Raw genomic sequence first — 22337 nt, forward strand, 5'->3', positions numbered from 1 at the left:
AGGACAACTGGGTAGGAGAAAGCCATTTAAAGACTCTCAGTCACTGCTCACCGCCCATCTTAGCAAGTTGTATGTATGTGACTAAGCGGCAATATCGTCTGGTTAGGGGACAAGCCAAAACAGACGATATTAGTTAACCCTACAACCGCTGACTAAGAACGGAACTGGCTATCCATTTTCGGGAGGTTTACGTAATTTAATAACGGCCGGCGTAAGTCTCCAAAGATCGAAAGGACAATGAATAGAAGAGGATTTAGAGTAATCAATAACCTAAAAAGATCAAATTAAAAGAATGATCAGAAATTAATTAGAGCTTAAATATAAATTAGAGGTCAACTTAAAATTGGAGTCAGATTAATATAAAATTGGAGTCAGATAAAGTGAATAACGGAATCAAATGTGTGAATTAACAATAATTGCTTTATTTCAGCGCTCAGAAAAGACAGAACAACGCAGAGACCTTCAAAGGCAATTTATTGAAGTTCCACTCCGGAACGGATAGAAAATTATCCCTTTTTACAGTGTCACCTTCTCAAAATCGTTTCTGTGCAGATCATTGTCCTGCATGAACTGAAGATTAAGCTCAGGAGTATTGGACAGCACTGTGCCAGGTTGAGTGCCTAGTGGATTTAGTCTGGGAGTATGTCAAACTCTTACCTAGATGTTGGCCTAGAAGTGACACATGCCCCATTCATAACTAAAGAGCAGACCAGTCTTAGTCCCTGATCCCTTGGACATGTTAATACAGGCCACAATCTGGTCTTGTTAAGAATGAGGTTTGCAAGTGTGTTTTAGTGCTGCTTTGTATTTGTCTGAGTGGAGATTATGTAAGAGCATAGTCAGTTTTCATAGTTGCAGTCTCTTACATAAGGAAGGCTGTGCCTGGGAGTGCAGGTTTTAAAAACCATTATTCATAACAGCCTCACATGTTTGCTTTAAGAATCTGGTGCTGCTATTTAGAGACTGTGTATGTTGTTTTCCTTTCATGCACTTCACACAGAATAGACGTGTTGGCAGCTAGCTCAAAATAAGTGTGTGATAAACAGGAAACAATAAGGTTGTAGTATATAGCCTAGTTACAGCAAACTCTGATCTTTACAGGGCCATTAAAGGGATAGTTCATCCCAAAATTAAAATTCCCTTCATTTACTCCAAACCCGTTTGACTGACTGACTTCTGTAAAATATACATTTAGATTTTAAGCAGAATGTTAGCCTTAACATTCTATAGGAAAAATATGCAATGAAAGTAAATGATGACTGAAACTAACATTCTGCCTAACATCTCCTTTTGTGTTCCATGGTAGACGGTAAGTCATATGGGTTTGGAACAACATCAGGGTGAGTAAATGTTGACTGAATTTTCATTTTGGATGAACTATCCCTTTTAATTTTGTTCCAACAAGCCTCTCCTGCAAATATAACTCTATCATACTTTTAAGGACTAATGTTCTATGCATGTGCCCTTTAGGAAAACAAATTCTGTTTGTCTTTCAGGCACTTTAGAAATTGCTTGGATTCTTTCGGCTGGATTAATCTGTCTGATTCAGATATGTAGTGTGATTGATGCATTTTTACTACGTGAAGTCTCACTAAGTGCAGTGACTCATTTGGGACAATGTAATGGACTTAGGACTTCTGCACAAGGTATTTGCATTGCATTATCTCCCTTAGTGCTTGAGTCCTGACAATGAAGCTCCACTCAGAGACAATACAGTTTTAACCACATATAGGATTGACGTATGGAGAAGTGCCCAGGCAGGAAAAGTCAGAAGTGATGCATAACTGTTTGAGGACAGAAGTCTGTGCTGTCATCACTCACTGAAGCCAATAATTAAAGTTGCTTGGAATCAAAACAAACTAGACAGACCGCCGGTGTGACCCTTCTTCAGTGTAACCTGCTGCCCTGATTTCAGTAAAAAGCATTACAGAGAAACCTTGATCTAGATCTGCTGGAATGTGAGTGAATGGTTAGATCTTTATAATTAATTAAAAGTGTAATGAACTGTACAGTACATGTAGTGTCCCCAAAAAGTGTTTGGATATACTTAATCCAAACTTGAAAATGAATTAATGTCTTCGCATTAAATAGCAAAATATTAATTTATTTTAAGGAAATGTAGTACAAACCCACTTCTTAACCCTTGTGTTGTGTTCATTTTGTGCTAACACATTTTGGGTTCCTGGTCAAAAATGACCGGCCCACTAAGATTGTTTATAAATCTCTCATATTGCATATATTATCGGAAAATATCGCTTTAGATCTTTTTTCAACTTCTTTTTTAGTAATTATGGTTACTAATAGGTTTTGTACTCCTTTTTTTGAACATATTTAAAAATATATATATATTTTTATGGATAGAAGGATTAATTGAGTTTATACCGGGCCAGTGGGGGGCACTTCCTGTGGAAAAATAAATAAATATAATTACATAAATTAATAACCCCTTGCTTGATCTGAACAAAATAGGTGTCATTTCAAAGCTTAGAATCTGGACTTTACAATGCATATAACTGATCCTACCAACTCTTAAACAATCCTTTTTAATTTGCTGACAAATAAAAACTGTTTCGTTCTCATCATTTGCAGATTTTTTATCACAACAATTATATTCAGAGTTGGTAAAACCATAAAAAAGATGAGATAGCTATGTGTTATATGTCACTGGAAAGATGTCAGTTAGTAGAATGCAATGAGCATATTTTTTTTTCTCTCAGAGGCCAAACTGCAGTGAGTACAGTTGAAGTCAGAAATTTACATATACTTATGTAGGTTGAAGTCATTAAAACTCATTTTTTTAACCACTCCACAGATTTCATATAGCAAACTTTAGTTTTGGCAAGTTGTTTAGGACCGGGGGCCGAGAGGGGGTGCTAGGGGGGTCCACAGAAAATTAAAAAAAATAAAAGTGTAAAAATGTAGAAAAAAAGTTTAACATTACAGAATTTGACATTATTACAGTTTCACACTGCATGCTTTCTAAAGACTGTTTGGAAATGAGATTAATCATGATTATCTTTTTCTGCTGACAGTCATAGTTTATAACCTTAAAAAAAAGAAACTGCATATAGGTTTGTGATGGAAAAAAATTAAAATATTGAAACTTTAGCTGTCAACTTTAGCTTGCTCACAAGGGGTTGTGAAAGCATTATACAAATATATTTAAATTTAACTGTTTATTTTCAGGTTGATATATAAAGATTAATTGTGAAAATAATATAAGAAATTAGATACATTGTAAACTTCATACATAATAAATATTTTTGGAGATAATATTTTACAGATTATTTTAATAATTTCTTTTGACATTAATACAATGAGAATATTATTATTTCATTTCTCACGCAGTAAAATTGGGTCTTTATGCATGGAAATATAAAGCTGCCTTTATACTGTATTTTTGGAAGGGGGGTCCCTTGCAAGGATATTAGCATATTTGGGGGTCCTTGGCATCGAAAGGTTTGAAAACCCGTGGTTTAGGGCATCTACTTTGTGCATGACACAAGTAATTTTTCCAACAATTGTTTCACTTTTAATCGACTATATCACAATTCCAGTGGGTCAGAAGTTTACATACACTAAGTTAACTGTGCCTTTAAGCAGCTTGGAAAATTCCAGAAAATGATGTCAAGCCTTTATGCAATTAGCTTTTGATAGGCTAATTGGAGTCAATTAGAGGTGTACCTGTGGATGTATTTTAAGGTCTACCTTCAAACTCAGTGCTTCTTTGCTTGACATCATGGGAAAATCAAAAGAAATCAGCCAAGACATCAGAAAAACAATTGTGGACCTCCACAAGTCTGGTTCATCATTGGGAACAATTTCCAAACGCCTTAAGGTACCACGCTCATCTGTACAAACACTAGTACGCAAGTATAAACACCATGGGACCACGCAGCCATCATACCGCTCAGGAAGGAGACGCATCCTGCCTCCTAGAGATGAATGTAGTTTTGTGCGAAAAGTGCAAATTAATCCCAGAACAACAGCAAAGGACCTTGTGAAGATGCTGGAGGAAACAGGTAGACAAGTATCTATATCCACAGTAAAACAAGTCCTATATCGACATGACCTGAAAGGCTGCTCAGCAAGGAAGTTGCTACTGCTCCAAAACCACCATAAAAAAGCCAGACTACAGTTTGTAAGTGCACATGGGGACAAAGATCTTACTTTTTGGAGAAATGTTCTCTGGTCTGATGAAACAAAAATTTTACTGTTTGGCCATAATGACCATCGTTATGTTATGGGTGAGGCTTGCAAGCCAAACAACACCATCCCAACCGTGAAGCATGGGGGTGGCAGCATCATGTTGTAGGGGTGCTTTGCTGCAGGAGGGGCTGGTACACTTCACAAAATAGATGGCATCATGAGGAAGGAAAATTATGTGGATATATTGAAGCAGCATCTCAAGACATCAGCCAGGAAGTTAAAGCTCAGTTAAAATGTAAAAAGTTAAAATGGGTCTTCCAAATGGACAGTGACCCCAAGCATACCTCCAAAGTTGTGGCAAAATGGCTTAAGGACAACAAAGTCAAGGTATTGGAGTGGTCATCACAAAGCCCTGACCTCAATCCGATAGAAAATGTTGTGGGCAGAAATGAAAAAGCGCGTGCGATCAAGGAGGTCTACAAACCTGACTCAGTTACATCAGTTCTGTCTGGAGGAATGGGTCAAAATTCCAGCAACTTATTGTGAGAAGCTTGTGGAAGACTACCCAAAACTTTTGACCCAAGTTAAACAATTTAAAGGCAATGCTACCAAATACTAACAAAGTGTATGTAAACTTCTGACCCACTGGGAATGTGATGAAACAAATAAAAGCTGAAATTAATCATTCTCTCTACTATTATTCTGATATTTCACATTCTTAAAATAAAGTAGTGATCCTAACTGACCTAAGACAGGGAATGTTTTCTATGATTAAATGTCAGGAATTGTGAAAAACTGAGTTGAAATGTATTTGGCTAAGGTGTATGTAAACTTCTGACTTCAACTGTATTAGTGTATGAAATTTCCACTGACACACATAAATATAATAAACAGGAGTGGCTTTTTGTCACGTTTTTCCTTATTAATACCTAAAACATACATATAACATGGACAGTGACATATCGTAACTTACAGCAGACTATTCTGATTCAAACGAGCCCAAACGCAACACAATATAAGTAGATCTTGAAAAATTATTCAAAGAGTGTACACGGAAATACGATGCACAAAAGGGCACTCAACACATTGTGTGTGTGCACATGTCTGAGGACTTTGTGTGTGCAAACGCACATCCACATATGTGCTCAGCTAAAGGATTGGGATGCTCCTGAATACTTAATATTTTTGTATTTTTTAGTCTAATCCATTCATTTCCAAATCATTTTCATTTTTGAATGGGAACACAAGTAACAAAGTGAAATACCCAATTTAAAGGGTACAGGTTTGTGTGTGTTTTCAGATACCAGATGTGAACAAAGTCAAGGAATTTCATTCCAAATGGAATAAGTAAAAAAAAAAAAAAAAAAACCTTGGAAAACAAAAGTCGTCCAGGTCAAAATGACCAGAACATAATGGTTAAGCAAACCATTTCACAAAACGTTTGTTAGGTTTCAGTTTCAAATAATAGATATATTATCATTTGCATAACCTCATGTTGTATCATATATCAGAGCACAAACAAAGATTTATTTTGAAGGATACTGTATATGATGTGGTTTTTTCCATACAATACAATACAAAGTCAGTGGAGTCCAGGCCTTCCTGGTGGATGACAAAGTCTTTCTGGGACTCATTACCAGCCCTGCAGACTATGCAGAGATTCATGAGGAACTAAAGAGGAGGTTCTAATGGATGTCCATATCAATATCGATGAACTGACATGATTGTTGCTTTGTAGACAGTGAAAAACACTGACCCTAATGAACACACAAGCAAAAATACACATTTAAAGATCACATAGAATCTTTTTACCATCCATTCATCTTCTATAGCCACTTGTCTTATGCAGCGTCGCGGGTAGTGTTGGAGCCTATCCCAGCTGTCTTGGGCCGAAGGCAGGGAAACAACCTGGACAGGTGGCCAGTCCATCACAGGGCAACACACACAGACATACACGTTCACACTCTCACCAACGGGCAATTTAGGGTCTCCAATTAACTTAACTTGCATGTCTTTTTGGACTGGGGGGGAAACCAGAGAACCCGGAGGACACCCACGCGAACACGGGAAGAACATGCAAACTCCACACAGAAAGGCTCAATTGAGCCGGGACCGGGATAATCCTTTCATCATTTACATTTTGTTAAATGACAGACAAGAGAATTAAAAGTGAAACAAAAGCAACATCATCTAATAAATGTGGTCCCATTGTATAACAATTACTTTTCCCAACCTAGAAAGAAAGAAAAGATTTAAATATGCCAGATTTCTGTCTGTACTTCATAAATCACATCCTCTCAATGTCACTATAATGCCGACACAGACGTAAAGATATGGTCTCAGATTTCAGCCAAAGAACATGGTGTACATGTGGTACATGTTCTGCTTGACAACTGATTTTAGGCTTGCACTCACATGCTCTTTATGTATGGTGAACACAGTGTTCCTCAGTGGAGCCCTGATTTAGGAGGCACCTCTATTGAAAAAGAAAAAAAAAACACTGTAGCAACAGCACACCAACAATTGTCCCAGATGCCCAAACAGTGGCACAATGCCCAGGCTCTCAGATTTGGCTAAAGAGTCTCCATCACTCCCCAAATAAAGATGAAAGTGATGGAAAGTATACACTTATAGAGCACCAATAACAACACAGCACATTTTGTACTTTTGTCTGATTGGCTGAGGAAGTTTAATTCAGTACAGAGTGACCATTTATCTAACAACAAAACGGTTTTGTGATTTGAACATGAACGTGCCTGCATGTGCATAACAGCAATAATGTAGCAACAGTAACTTTTTATTACTTTATTTTGCATATTATAAACAAAACAGCCTGTGCAGTAACATAATAAAATACTTGAAGATTACTGTTTATGGTGTAATGGGTCCATTGAACGCAGGGAGGGTTCATTCTCACACACACACACACACACACACACACACACACACACACACACACACACACACACACACACACACACACACACACACACACACACACACACACACACACACAGGGGATCAGATGGTTAAAGACAACTGTGTTTGCACAGATAATAAAAAAATTCTGTTGTGGAGTGTTGACAGAGTACAAAGAAGCATTTCCTGAAACTCCCTGTTCCAGATCGTGGAGAGAAGAAAATGAAGAACATAAGCTCCTTATACACCTGATACATGTGTTACATATGAGGCCACCCTAGTTACATACGAGTGTATACTGTATGTATGTATATACCATTGTGCTCAAAAGTTTGCATACCCTGGCAGAAATTGTGAAATTTTGGCATTGATTTTGAAAATATGACTGATTGGCAAAAACACTGTCTTTTATTTAAGGATACTGATCATATGAAGCCATTTATTATCACACAGTTGTTTGGCTCCTTTTTAAATCATAATGATAACAGAAATCACCCAAATGGCCCTGATCAAAAGTTTACGCACCCTTGAATGTTTGGCCTTGTTACAGACACACAAGGTGACACACACAGGTTTAAATGGCAATTAAAGGTTAATTTCCCACACCTGTGGCTTTTTAAATTGCAATTAGTATCAGTGTATAAATAGTCAATGAGTTTGTTAGCTCTCACGTGGATGCACTGAGCAGGCTAGATACTGAGCCATGGGGAGCAGAAAAGAACTGTCAAAAGATCTGCGTAACAAGGTAATGGAACTTTATAAAGATGGAAAAGATTATAAAAAGATATCCAAAGCCTTGAAAATTCCAGTCAGTACTGTTCAATCACTTATTAAGAAGTGGAAAATTCGGGGATCTCTTGATACCAAGCCAAGGTCAGGTAGACCAAGAAAGATTTCAGCCACAACTGCCAGAAGAATTGTTCGGGATACAAAGAAAAACCCACAGGTAACCTCAGGAGAAATACAGGCTGCTCTGGAAAAAGACGGTGTGGTTGTTTACCTACTATTCATGCGATTATCTAATCAGCCAATCGTGTGGCAGCAGTGCAATGCATGAAATTATTGATCAGATACGGGTCAGGAGCTTCAGTTAATGTTCACATCAGAATGGGGAAAAATTTGATCTTAGTGATTTCAATATATATATTCATAAAGCATTCAGACCCCTTCATTTTCTTCACATTTTGTTATGTTGCAGCCTTATGCTAAAATGCTTTTAAAACATTTTTTGCACATCAATCTACACTCCATACCCCATAATGACAAAGCAAAAAACAGATTTTTGATAACTTTGCAAATTTATAAAAAAAATATGCTTTGACACTTGAAATTTAGTTCAGGTGAATCCTATTTCTCTGGATCATCTTTGAGATGTTTCTACGCTTTGTTTGGAGTCCACTTGTGGCAAATTCAATTGATTGGACATGATTTGGAAAGGCACACACCTGTTTATATAATGTCTCACAGCTGAAAATGCATATCAGAGCCAAAACCAAGCCATGAGGTCAAAGGAACTTCCTGCAGAACTCAGGGACAGGACTGTGTCGAGGCACAGATCTGGGGAAGGCTACAACATTTTTTTGGCTGCATTGAATGTTCCCAAGAGCACAGTGACCTCCATAATTCTTTAATGGAAGAAGTTTAGAACAACTAGGACTCTTCGTAGAGCTGGCCGCCAGGCCAAACTGAGCAATCGGTGGAGAAGGGGCTTGGTAAGAGAGGTGACCAAGAACCCGATGGTCACTCTTGTTGAGCTCCAGAGATCATGTGTGGAGATGGGAGAAATTTGCAGAAGGACAACCATCATTGCAACACTCCACCGATCTGGGCTTTATGGCAGAGTGGCCAAACGGAAGCTTCTTTTCAGTGTAAGACACATGGACGGTCCCCATCCAACCTTACAGAGGTTGAGAGGATATGCAGAGAAGAATGGCAGAAAATCCCCAAATCCAGGTGTGCAAAGCTTGTCGCATCATACCCAAAAAGACTTGAGTCTGTTATCGGTGCTTCAACTAAGTACTGAGTTAAGGGTCTGAATACTTATGACAATGTGATATTTCAGTTTTTTCTTTTAATAAATTTGCAAAGTTATCAGAAATCAGGTTTTTGCTTTGTCATTATGTGGTATGGAGTGTAGATTGAAAAATTATTTAAAGCATTTTAGCAATAGGCTTTAACAACAAAATGTGGAAAAATGAAGGGGTTTGAATACTTTATGAATGCACTGTGTGTGTGTGTGTGTGTGTGTGTGTGTGTATATTTTTGGAATAATGTACAGATTTTGCTGTTTCGGGAGGAAATTGGTATTTCAATTCACCAAAGTGGCATTCAACTGATCACAATGTATAGTCAGGACATTACTGATGTAAAAAACAGCACCATCACTATTTGAAAAAAAAAAAATTTTTGATCAAATCTAGACAGGCCTCATTTCCAGCAGCCATCACTCCAACACCTTATCCTTGAGTAATCATGCTAAATTGCTAATTTGGTACTAGAAAATCACTTGCCATTATATCAAACACAGCTGAAAGCTATTTGGTTCGTTAAATGAAGCTTAACATTGTCTTTGTGTTTGTTTTTTAGTTGCCACAGTATGCAAAAGACTGGCATGTCTTAAGGTCAATATTAGGTCAAAAATGGCAAAAAAAAAGTTTGCTTTTTTTCCAAAAAAGCCTTTAATATGTTGTTTAGGTTGTTTAATGCAAGCATAGATTTAAAGAAAGGCATAGATTTGGTGGTTGTAATGGTGGGGAATCTTCATATGAAACCTTCGCAACTGGTTTTGTGGCAAGTTCCACTGTGACAACTCTTGTGCAATTGTCTCTCAAAGCATGAAAAACTGATTGTTCAGTGCAATGTGTTTGGAAACAGTCTGAGAACTGTTTCATCCTGTACACACACAAACACTGAGATTTTTGCATGTGAAAATGCAGTTGAAATGAGGTCTCTAACTCTTACTGCCAGTGAACATCTGCATTATGCTGTCATCTGCATTTGAGAGGCAGACTGCGTCACACTACATGTGCAGATGATGAAATGATTATTGCTTAGTGACCAGCTTAATAGCTCAGAACAGTTTAAAATGAACATCAAACCACATTCTCCGCATATTACAAAAATTTAAATACTTAAAGGGACAGTTGACTAAAAATGGAAATTCTCTCATCATTTACTCACCCTCATGCCATCCCAGATGTGTTATGTTCTTTCTTCTGCAGAAAACAAATGAAGATTTTTTTGAAGAATATCTCAGTTCTGTTGGTCCTTACAATGCAAGTGAATGGTGGCCAGAACTTTGAATCTTCATAAAGCACATAAAAGCAGCATAAAAGTAATCCATACGACTCCAGAGGTTTAATCTGTCTTCAGAAGCGATATGATAGGTGTGGGTGAGAAACAGAACAATATTTAAGTCCTTTTTTACTATAAATTTCCACCTTTAACCGACCAGTAGGTTGTGATATGCACAAAGAAAGTAAATCACCAAAAAAAAGAAGAATATGTGAAAGTGGAGATTTATAGTAAAAAAAGCACTAACATATTGATCTGTTTCTCACCTTTCATATCGCTTCAAAAGATTGAACAGTGGAGACATTTGGATTACTTTTATGCTGTCATTGTGATTTTTGGAGCTTCAAAGTTCTGGTCACCATTCTCTTGTGTTGTATGAACCTACAGAGCTGAAATTTTTTCTAAAAATCTTTGTGTTCAGCAGAAAAAAGAAAGTCATACACATCTGGGATGGCATGAGGGTGAGTAAATGATGAGAGAATTTTCATTTTGGGGTGAACTGTTCCTTCAATAGATTTCAAAGAATAGATTTTCCATTAATAGATTTTCCAAACATCTTTTGTGTTCCTCAGAAGAAACCATGCAGGTTTAAAATAACACAAATGTGAGTAAATGATGACCAAATTTTCATTTTTGGGAGTTCAGGTTACGATTCAGAAATCACTATGGTTACTGAACAGATCTAATAAGGTTTGAGTGTTTCTGTAATACGGCCCCTGATTCTGATTTTGTTAAAGGGCGATTGAGAATGAAATTGACTCTTATCTCTCCCAACGAGTCAAAAGAATAATTTTTGATCTGTGAAAATGTCAGACCACTTTAAAGGTCATATGGCGATTCTGTGGGGTTTTTGCACAAATGCATGGCCCATCTTTGATGTGGGAGGCTACTGCTCTTGATCCTTTCAAAGCAGCAGGGTGTGACTGGCCCCTGCCATGACCTGACTGCATAGAGATTGAGTGCCCTATGTGTGCTAGTAAAAGCACATTTCTGAGACTCCAGTGAGGGTCAACTGCACTCTTGCTGTGAGGTTGTAAAATCCATTATGAATGGGTACATATCAAATGAATCACAACTGACACAGATGACCCAACATAGACAGCCAGTGTGACTACATGAACCAAATGGCCAGACTCTCTTTTCTTGACATATAAATGACTGGTAGGTAACCTGAGGTCAGGTTAATAGGGTGCTTGGGAAAAGCCACAGTCTCTAAGACTTACGCAACAGGACATGCACAGAAGCATAGGGAGAGATGGCAAAATGGAGATTTGTGGATGGGAACAGAACAGGACTGTGTGAAATTGCCATTAAGAGGCAAGGCGATGCCATCTGGCATGGGATTAAGGGAATTTATGGGAGGGGTTTTGTGCAACAGTGATGATTCTGCTCTCATCTTTGAACTTGTCACACAGCAATACACTCAAAAAAACACTCAATTCAATCATGGACAGTGGTTCCACACGTTTGAAATGAGCTCTCTTAATTTTGAATTACCATTCAAATTTATTTGAAGTATTTAATTTCAATTTGAATACTTCAAGTAGAAAGTAACTGAATTAAGTAAACTCAACAAGATTTAACATCTCAAAATAACTCAAATGAAACTCTTTTAGTAATATGCTTAATGTTATCATGCTAACGCTTGTGAGAAGCACTCCTGAGTGCAACTTGGTCACTATGGTATTGTTAGTACAGCAATTGCTCAATGGATAAAGCAATATGTAGAATACTCCAAATGTATTGGTGCTCAACCTAGGCTCAAGCTCCAACATGATTTAACCCCCAAAACAACAACAGAAATTCTTGTAAATCGCACCATAACAAAACATGAACACTAACCAGTCTCCCCCTTTATATTCATCTTGCAAAAAGACACATAAAACAACACTTAACTCCTCTGCACAGTTTCAGTTGAACTAACAAAGAGTATTAATGTTGTCCCAATGCAAATGGATTAAGTAAAGCAGACAAGACACTTTTTTTGCTTAAAGTTCCCTTTGGTTTCATATTTTTGGAATAATATGAACATGGGAGGATTGAGTAAAACTGACTATAGTGAAATATAATTTTTTTTGAGTGTAGTGAGAAGAGGTTTTGCCTTAGTTTGAATAAGTGCAAGGCCAGAGATAACTGACGTTTTACAATAGTGGCCCCAAAAAGGATTTGGACATTTGACCCACACTTGCAAACAGATGCTAGACATTTTCTCAGACCTAACTTCACTTTCCTTTTTGCAGTTTTTAGTAAACTTTTATTTTTTGCTGTTATTTTTAACCAACTGGTTCCATGGTCATATTTAGTTGATGTATAAAATCAGTTACCTTCAAATTCAAACAGGTGTCCTAGCAGAGTAGCCACGTAGTTCATCACATTAACATATGGGCATGCTCCACTCTAACGTCCGACAACCAAAAAGTGTCCAAATTGTCTACATTGAACTATGTGTTTGAATATAAAATGTCTAATGTACTGTAATTTCAAACTTGACTCCAGGGGCATTGATGAGAAACACTGCAATCCCATGCTGGACATGAGATTAAATCAAAACTGTATAACCGCCCACTAATCTTCACAGAATACACGGACAACCTACTACGGAGGCCTTATTATAACTTCAGTGGTTTCTAGACATGATCTGCTGAGCTGGTACACAAGAAGTGAAGCAGTCAGGTGAGCTATGAGAGACCTTACGTAATATAGGCAACACTCTGTCATAAATGTTAATTATATAGTTGAGTGGTTTAACACATTAGTCGTATTAGAAAGTCATTATTGATATAGTATCTGTGTAATAACAGCATAAAACATTACATTGTACTAAATACTGCATATCCTTTATCATATAAATCTTTATCAATGGATCAAACCTATTATTTCTCTACAAACATGTGACAGTTCTTTGCAAATATTTGATGCCCTTCTGATATTAACCATTATAAAGAGATTACTGTTATGTTTATCTCATTTATCATATTTTGAAGAAACTCCCATTTAGCCTTGAATAACCTGTTGCAGTAGCACCATCTGCTGGGGATCCGTTTCAACCCAACTATACTCAAGAACTTCTATACAAAGCTGTGGCATGACACAACAGGTGTGACGCCGTAATTGTTTTTGTTTTTTTATTTTCCAAACAACGAACGCTGTATACATTTTTTTTTTCTTTTCAAAAAACAACATGAACTCATATGTATGTCAAGGATGTCAAACTAAAAGTACTTCATGCTCTAAAAAGTTGCCTCCAATGAAATGTGACTATCAAAACAGAGACCATCTTCATGTACAACTGACAGCTTAAGTTCTTTAAATTTGTAGTTGAGTAACAGCTGTCACATTGGTTTAGCTATACATTTTCCAGGTAGTTCACCCAGGTATACTATAAAGTGGTGTAGTATGTACAATCCCCAAAACACCTGATGTAATATGGTCGACCTACACAGTAGTACAGACTAGTAAAAAGACAGAGTCGCGTGACATAAGCCATCACATTCTCTCGACACATACTGGTACACAGTGGAAAATGCAATCATGTTAGTCAACAATTGTTGCTGCTACAGAAGTTGTGTCTAATGCACTTAAAATCTCTTACAGCTCAATGAAAGTCAGTCTAGTCTGATATCAACGACACGTCCACCTTCCAACATCAGCGTCTTCCACGAAGCACTCAGTAGGACTTCCTCAGTGTCATGGTGTTATGGTTGAAGTATCCATTTTGCAGATGTTGAAGGCAATGTCAGAGTCCTCTTGATGAAAGGCCTCAAAATATATCAATGAAATGACTGTCAACTGAAAGGATGAAGGGGGAAAATGAATCCACACACTGGTTTGACTCCCATGGCCCTCCCACCCCATTCACATTGATCAACCCTGGTCTCGTTCCAATTCAAAAAGACAAAAAACAAACCAAAGCAGCCACAGTTATTGAGGACCCGGGGCCCCAGAAAATATTATTCTCCAGACGAGGAGGAACAGCGAAAAAAAGATAGAAAGAAAGAGGGAGAGAGAAGAGTGGATGAACCTTCAGTCTGTCCATGACCTGCTTGGGCCCTCATGTCTTGCTGAATTTATTTGTGCTCCTTTGTTGGGGCAAAGTACAACTCCATAGGCTTGTTGACTTTCCAGTACTTCTCGCTCACTAGCTCCAGGGAGAAGGAGCCATTCAGGACCTGTGAGGGGAAAAGTGAGTGTCATATTGAAGGAATCAATGTATGCAAGCCGCACGTGTTACTGACTATCAGTATGTTGTGGTATGTAAAAGGTGTCCAATAGGATGTCACAATTAATCATTTTAAAATCTAAACTACAATATGGCCTCATGGGAAAAAAAAATTATTTTTGAATACAAAATGTATTTTATTTTAATTATATTGTGTGAAGAGGTTTGATTTTAGCTCTTTTAAAGAGAACTTGAGTGTGAGCACCCTTAAAGGAATATTCCAGGCTCAATAAAATTCAGCTCATTCGACAGCATCTGCGGCAAAATATTGATTACCACAAAACGTTCTCTCCTTTTCTTAAAAAAAAAGAAAGAAAAAAAAAAAAGCACAAATCTTGGTACAGTGAGGTGTTTACAATGGTAGTGAATGGGGGCCAATTTTTTTAAAGTTAAAATACTCACTTTTCAAAAGTATAGCCACAAGACAAACAATAAGAGTGTTAACAAGATTTTAGTGTGATAAAATCGCTTACTAACCATTTCTGTGTAAAATTATATAAATTTTACAACCTAATTACAATGACAATGTAATGACAAGAAACCCTAAAACGACTATAAAAACTAGGGATGTGCGCTACGACTAATTTGACTGTCGTTTAAACAGAAGTTTTGTAACCGACTAGTCTAAAGAGAAACCAACCTTCAGAAAACAGTAAAAAATAGTGCGTTTATGTGACCCATTTAAAATATTTAATCTATTCCAAATCCGATGCAAAATTCTGCTGAAAAGGGGCATTCATCTGCGACGTGCTCGCTTTGCATTATGATCATTGTACATTAAATATAGAACATGACACGCATTCAATGAATCAACAATTGGCGAATATTTAAGGGGCATAATTATTAAAACAATTGAATGAATAGTGCAGGATCAATGGAACAACCCTAAAAGCCTGTTCTAAACGGAAATCACCAAGTATAAGTTACTTAACATATTAAAACAGTCAGGACATTGTTGAAAATAATTAACAGACGGGTTAAGCCAAATCTATGAGAGAGAAAACAAGTGCGCTTAAAAGTTGCTGGTATTTCACGATGTGCAGTCGTGCATTAACCAGTGATCTAATATGACAGCTGTTCGGTAAAGAACGTCAACCAATAACAGTTACGATGTAAAAAAAATAATAAATAAATAAAAATTTAAAAAGCAGCCATAGGACAGAAAAAATAGGCCTGTGATGTAGCCTACAATAAACCTAATATATTCTAAACATGACGTGCACACAGAATAAAAGATAGTTTAACATGTTAAGCAGTCGGCACCCCATTGAAAATAGCCTTCTTAATCAGCAGATTAAAAAAATTGCATACCTAGTCTAAAACAGTTATTTTCTAGGCTACTTGCTCAAAACCATAAATTTTTTGATGAGTAAAATTAACCCCTGTACATGGTCCGGTGAAAGACGGGACTTGACTCACCTGAGGCGGCTATCCTGCGCTTGAAAAAGCCCGCTCAGCGGAAAAATAACGTTCAAGCACGCACAGATTTAAAGAAGACTCAAATGTGAAAACATCCATAGGGATTTTCAAACATTTGGAAAGCCGATTCCCGCACCACCACCGAAGTGATTTCATTACTACTTTGCTGAGTTTGCTTGTCTAGTGAGAGGGCATTTTCCTGCGCGCGCCGGAGGTGAAGTTAAACTTTGTATCTGCTCCAGATATCCTCTTTTTTAAATAATATTTGCATTATTAATTCTATTTAAAATATGTAACATTAATAAGACAGTAATTTAAGTGCAGCCTCTGTAAAAATATAAAGCCAAACGTAAATGTGTAAAATTATGATCAGTTTAATGGGGGGAAATATTAACTGACTAGTAATTCCAGTGTCGACTAGCAGCATCAGAACCATTTAGTCGACTAGTCTCGCACGTCCCTAATAAAAACGACCATTTAAACAACTTTACAGCTGAATTAATACACAAGTTTTAACAGAAGAATTAATGTAAGTGCTTTTATAAAGTTATAAGCTTCACATTTCTGTTTAAACCTCCAAAAATTGGCCCCATTCACTTCCATTGTAAGTGCCTCACTTTAACCATGAGGTTTGCTTTTTTTAAAGGAGGAACGAGTCGAAATTGAATTTTGTGGTAATCAATATTTTGCCACAGATGCTGTTGAATGAGCTAAACTTGTATTGAACCTGGAATATTCCTTTAAAGAGTAACTCTTTCTCTTGGAGACAGGGGCAAAGACTTTTCCTTCTTTTACACTTGATATCTTATCAGCAGCAATATTATGTTAAATGTTTAGTAGTGCAGTTCAAGTTGCAATGTGTCAAAATCATAGCTATACAATTTTTTTGTTATCAAATCATCCATCCATAATCTCCAAAGTCTGAAAAAAGAAGCATTACCGAACTTACCGTAAACTGGTTGTTGGCTGTGGGAATGTAGATGGTGTATTGTTTTTCACTGGCTGCCTCTACATTGATGGGGCTTGCCTCTCCGTTCTTGCGCATTTCCTCCAGTGCCAGTCTGACGGCTAGGTATTTAGAGAGGTGGTCCACTGTTGCATTCCCCGAAGTTTTGATGTACCTGGTCACAAATTCCACAAATTCAAACTTGACTGGAACATACAGCTGACAAATGACAATTGGGAGACACCACAACACTGAAGTTAAATAGATTTAATTGAGGTTTGGGAAACACATTAAATGAATTATTTGCAGGTGGGCTGCCACTCTGTTAGTGAGCTGATTAATAGAGATGGCCCACCTTGTCTGTGCAGCGTCTTCTTTCTCCATCAGCGTTGGGTGTGGGCGGAACACCAGCTCAATCTCACTGGCCCCGTCCAAGGCCATGTCTCCTCCTCCGTTCTCTGTGGCGTTGTCCATGTCTAGACCCGAGTCGTCTGAAGTTTTGGTTCGTTTGATGCTTGGCCCGGCCTCTTGGTTACTGTGTACTGATGCATTGCTGCAGTGTGAGCTGTCCCCATTGTCTTCTGCCCCACTGCCATTCTCAATCTGGTGCTTCTTCCCCCGCTGTAGTCTACAGCGCCCCCGGTGGTAAAACGATGGCAACATAATATCATAGGAAGATGGAGTAAAATAAAAAATAAGAGAAAATTAAACATTCTAAACTCTCAAAGTGACAAAAATTACCCAAGAATGTCATTTTACGGTAGAGCCAGTGAACTTAATACGATTTAGCGAACTAAAAACTATCACCAAGACAACTGATTTCGGCATTTGACTGCAGTGAATAAGAGAAAAGAAAATGCAAAAACAGACAATTCAAATATTGATATTTAAGGAAAAGTTCTTGTCCCTTCAGCCTAACACCAGACAACATTTCTTCACAGATCAGATGCTCAGTGCTGACCTGTTCATGGCTTGGATTTTTAGGCCTTCCTCAATACTGTGGCTGAGTGCCTGTTGGTTGTTGTGTTTGCTGATGCGGGCCAGCACTCTCTCCTGGTGGGCCTCGTACTCGTCTCTGCTGGGGTAGATCTTACTGATCAGGGCGTCAAAGTTGGGATCTGGACGGAGGGAGCGCTTAGACACCAGCTTCTTTCTGCATGTTGGACACTCTTTATTCCTGTCAACCACAGAAGATACAGAATTGATCAATTGAAGATGCAAAGATATAGCATAATACAATCACACTGCACCTGAACTTGAAAACAAAACAAAACAAACCAGCCTGCAATTAGCATTAAGATAGTGATCTTTCTATGGCCCTATGATTTCTGTGATGCGAGAAACATGGACGGAATCATGGAATCCAGTCATAAAAACAGAATTAACTATAAAATTAGCAGAATGTCAAGGAATTTAACGTATTGGGGATAAAATGAATGTAAGAATGCACAACTAAAATTAAAATCGTGATATGTCCTAGTGTGAAGATTAAACCACAAACGGCTGCAATTTAATTGAATAAATGTACAGTCTGTATATGCTGTCTCATAAAAATGCATCCGTGAAGCCAGACATCATACACTAACACCCATCAAGCGCTGTGTGTGTAATAAATGACAAAGAGCAGATATAAAGAGTCTATTTTCTGTTATGCGCCGAGCATATGCAGACTATATAATTATCAAATTAAATTGCATCCTTTTGCGGTTTAATAAGCACATTAGGCCATATATTGAGATGCTTATCCAGAGGTGAGAAGCTGTTGTCAAAAACATACAAACTGAAAGTGCTTCATTTGGTTTTCTGTAAAAAAATAAAAGCTCAATTTAACTAGACGTGTGAAATAATAATAATAATAATAAAAAAAAAGTGGGTCCTGGGTAGCTCAGTGGTAAAAGACGCTGGCTACCACCCCTGGAGTCACTAGTTCGAATCCCAGGGCGGGCTGAGTGACTCCAGCCAGGTCTCCTAAGCCACCAAATTGGTCCGGTTGCTAGGGAGGGTAGAGTCACATGGGATAACCTCCTCGTGGTTGCTATAATGTGGTTCGTTCTCGGTGGGGTGCGTGATGAGTTGAGCGTGGATGCTGCGGTGGATGGCGTGAAGCCTCCACACGCGCTATGTCTCCGTGGCAGCGCGCTCAACAAGCCACGTGATAAGATGCGCGGGTTGACAGTCTTGGACGCAGAGGCAGCTGGGATTTGTCCTCTGCCACCCGGATTGATGCGAGTCACTACGCGACCACGAGGACTTAATAGCACACTGGGAATTGGGCATTCCAAATTGGGTGAAAAAAAAAAAAAAAAAAAAAAAAGCCACATAAATATATTACTACTGTTTACTAAAATGTAATATTCAATGTTGTAATAAATAATAATAAGTAATAGTAATATATTATTAATAACTGCATTGCATTTAATCAATATCGCACAAGCAAAAGAGCTGTTGTACTAAATACGTTTTCATCAATGTTTTCATTAATATTTTGATGTTCTTTTTTAAAATAATATAATGGCTTGTTGAACGTGATCAGTTTTCATTTTATTAGACAGTTTTTTAATTAATACAATTCAATTAACCTTTAAAACATGGAATTAAAAAAAAAAATAATCAGAAAACACATCATTTGGGTAAAAATAAAACCTAAAAAAAGTATTTCTTAAGGCCCTACCTGTCCTTGACATCACTGACCTCTTAAATCCAGTTTTATTTTAGGTAAACTTCCACATCGCAGAATGGTACAGTATGATATAATTCGGAGTCCATAAATCTTTATTAATACAGATGACATGAACTCACCCCGATCTGAGAGCAGTGATGATGCAGTCTGCGCAGAAGCGATGTAGGCACTCCTTGGTGGTCATGGTATTTTTCAGCATGTCCAGGCAGATGGGACACATGAGCTCACTGTGCAAGCTGCGTGGTGACACGGCTATCTCCAGACCATCCGTGATGGCTTCCTAAAGGAAAACAACAGCACAGAAGCTGTAAAATGGGGTTTAAAACAAAGTCCTAAAACTGTCTCTCAACCCTTACTGTGACTTATAATTCATTATTGCACATTGCAAATATAATGGGTGATGCTTCTGCATATTATTTTACTTACCTGTGGAGTTCTCTGTAATTCATAGAGACTGAGCTCCCAGGTCTTGCTAAGGGGTTGCACCCCATTCGTCTGGACTGTCTGTGTCATCTGTATGCCCTATGTCTCCTTCACCTCTGTCATAAAGCAGCCAAAGAAAACATTATTAACATTATGTGAGGGAAACTATTTTTCAGTTCACAACAAGAAGCTCCTCGTGTGATGTAGAATCAAAACAAAGCAAATATGACACATTTCACGTCACACTTCACAGGTGATGAAATGCTACGCACATCTACGTTGTACACAAAACATGGAAAACCTCTGAAATGCAACATTTCAATTATCCTCATATAAGACAAGGACAATATAGACAGGTTGATGATAATCTCTGACAAATGACATGATCTGTGAACAGGTGTTATTGTCTGCTGACGTTGATTTCAGCAGATGTGCGAACCAGTGCAATTTAAACAATAAAACTATAAGCATGTTTAATGGGTTTCAAACATACAGCTCTGCAGCTGTTTAGAATCCTAATTTACAGCAAAAATATATATTTTACCCTGCAGTCACAGGGCTAACCGGCTAAATTAGCTCCTGAAGGCACTTCTGACTCTTTGTGTTACTGAACAGAAATAGCATCTGCCAGCACTTATAGCATGTCTTTGAAATGATTGTGCCCATCCTCCCGCAGCGCATACATATTAAACAACCCAAAACAAAATGAAAGGGAGTGGAAAGAGTCATGTGGAAAGGTTTGATCTCCTGCGCTGTCATGAAAACGCAAAGCTAACGACTAACTCTCCCTGCTAATACAGATGCTGTGGTAACAAGCCCCATAAAATCAAGCATGAAATCAGTGTCGGCATGCTTGTTGCATGTAAAACCGTTTGCCCAGACGAAAAAATCAACCTCGACCACCAGAAATGATATATTAATGTTAAAACGCAGCTGCTTACATACTTACATTTTCAATGTTGTGGATTTTCTCTCCCCTGCCAGCGCATTCTGCTGAGCTCAATATGGCGGATTTTGCGTGCACATTGCACTCTGGGAAATGTAGGTCAGTTCTGAATTGGGCAAAAATGAATATAATACCATTTTCTCTAATATTTTGAAACTGCATGTTTTCTTTGATACACGTTCATATTTATGTGTATCATCATGTAAAAAATATGAACTACTACTAGCCTACATAGGCTACTTGGAATGAATAAAAAGACAAAACAGGTGAAAATATTGATAAATGTAAATTATTTGTAAATATGTCATTCGAAAAACAGTCAACCGCCAAATCAATGTTCTAAAGATGACCCAAATCCTGTTCTTCAGATGTTGTCAGATCTTTGCTGAGAAGACAAGCGGGCGGCGCTGCAGTTTGAGGAAGTTTGAGATGCTCGAGTCAGTTTATTTGCGCTCGTCTTTATCTGACAGTCAGAACAGCATCTGCGCTTCACAACTGAATCGGACTAACGGGAGAAAAGCATCTGCTCGGGACCGCTGCGACACACCATTCTGCACAATGGGAGCATCCTCATCCAGTCTTTTGGACGGGCGTAAAATGTGCTACATAAGAGGTAAACGGATTTCTGTATCTCATACTCGAAAGACTTTATAAATAACGGCTGCAGCTTTCTTATGTGCAGTGTTGATACTAATAAATTTATTGAATGGGACTTTCACTCGTCTATTCCTCATTTTGCAGTTTTAACCGTTTTTGTTCCCAAAATGTCCTGCTTTGAGTTTTAGAGCAAAATTCAGCTTCTAATTCTCTATCTTAGCAAGACTAACCAACGGTTATCAGAGATACATACTGTATGACAACTACTGTAGTGCTGAAAAACCGTTTCATGCAGTGTGCACACCCACCAGGGGCTTTTTTATGGGGTGGCCAGGGGGTGGCATGCAGACTATGCGGGGTGGCAACACTAAAGCAAGCGACCATGTGTAGTTCTTATGGATTAAGGTGCCAAGCTTCATTCTGTATGACATTCATGTGTATGTGTGTATGTATGTAAGTGTGTGTCTGTACGTATGTGTATAATTAGTTTTTATTTTTTTTTATTTTTTATTATTATTTATGTCTTGCTGCTGTTTTTGTATTGTTTTTGTATTGTTGTACACTGGAAGCTCCTGTCACCAAGACAAATTCCTTGTATGTGTAAGCAGACTTGGCAATAAAGCTGATTCTGATTCTGATTCATTGCAACAAGTAATAGTTCACTAACTGGAGTCACTATCAAATTATAAATGTTCATGAATTTGTGATACAACTGAATTTCCACAGGAATAGTAACAATCTTGAT

General features: G+C 37.8%; 2 protein-coding genes across 3 annotated transcripts in view; one reads left to right on the top strand and one right to left on the bottom strand.

Annotated features, from left to right (window-relative positions):
- Window positions 1-13473: 13473 nt before the first annotated feature.
- LOC127441311 (E3 ubiquitin-protein ligase RING2) lies at window positions 13474-21115 on the bottom strand. 2 transcript variants are annotated; one of them, XM_051698563.1, is made up of 8 exons: window positions 20999-21115; window positions 20053-20165; window positions 19746-19906; window positions 17908-18123; window positions 17302-17574; window positions 16950-17121; window positions 14384-14531; window positions 13474-14151 (listed from the first exon to the last, which is right to left on the bottom strand). In XM_051698563.1, exons 2-7 carry the CDS (start codon window positions 20137-20139, stop codon window positions 14430-14432), a joined length of 1011 nt encoding a protein of 336 aa, XP_051554523.1. In that variant the 5' UTR covers window positions 20140-20165; window positions 20999-21115; the 3' UTR covers window positions 13474-14151; window positions 14384-14429. The 2 variants fall into 2 exon arrangements, with proteins under 2 accessions (XP_051554523.1, XP_051554522.1); XM_051698562.1 differs by having other exon boundaries at window positions 13474-14531; window positions 20999-21114.
- Window positions 21116-21325: 210 nt separating this feature from the next.
- LOC127441300 (protein Niban 1-like) overlaps window positions 21326-22337 on the top strand; it is a 52312-nt gene continuing 51300 nt past the window's right edge. The window contains exon 1 of the mRNA XM_051698532.1: window positions 21326-21608. Coding sequence (XP_051554492.1) covers window positions 21341-21608 — 268 coding nt within the window. The 5' untranslated portion in view covers window positions 21326-21340. The remainder of the gene's footprint in view (window positions 21609-22337) is intronic.

This window comes from Myxocyprinus asiaticus, chromosome 5 (assembly GCF_019703515.2).
Source record: "Myxocyprinus asiaticus isolate MX2 ecotype Aquarium Trade chromosome 5, UBuf_Myxa_2, whole genome shotgun sequence".
In the NCBI taxonomy this organism is placed as follows: Eukaryota; Metazoa; Chordata; class Actinopteri; order Cypriniformes; family Catostomidae; genus Myxocyprinus; species Myxocyprinus asiaticus.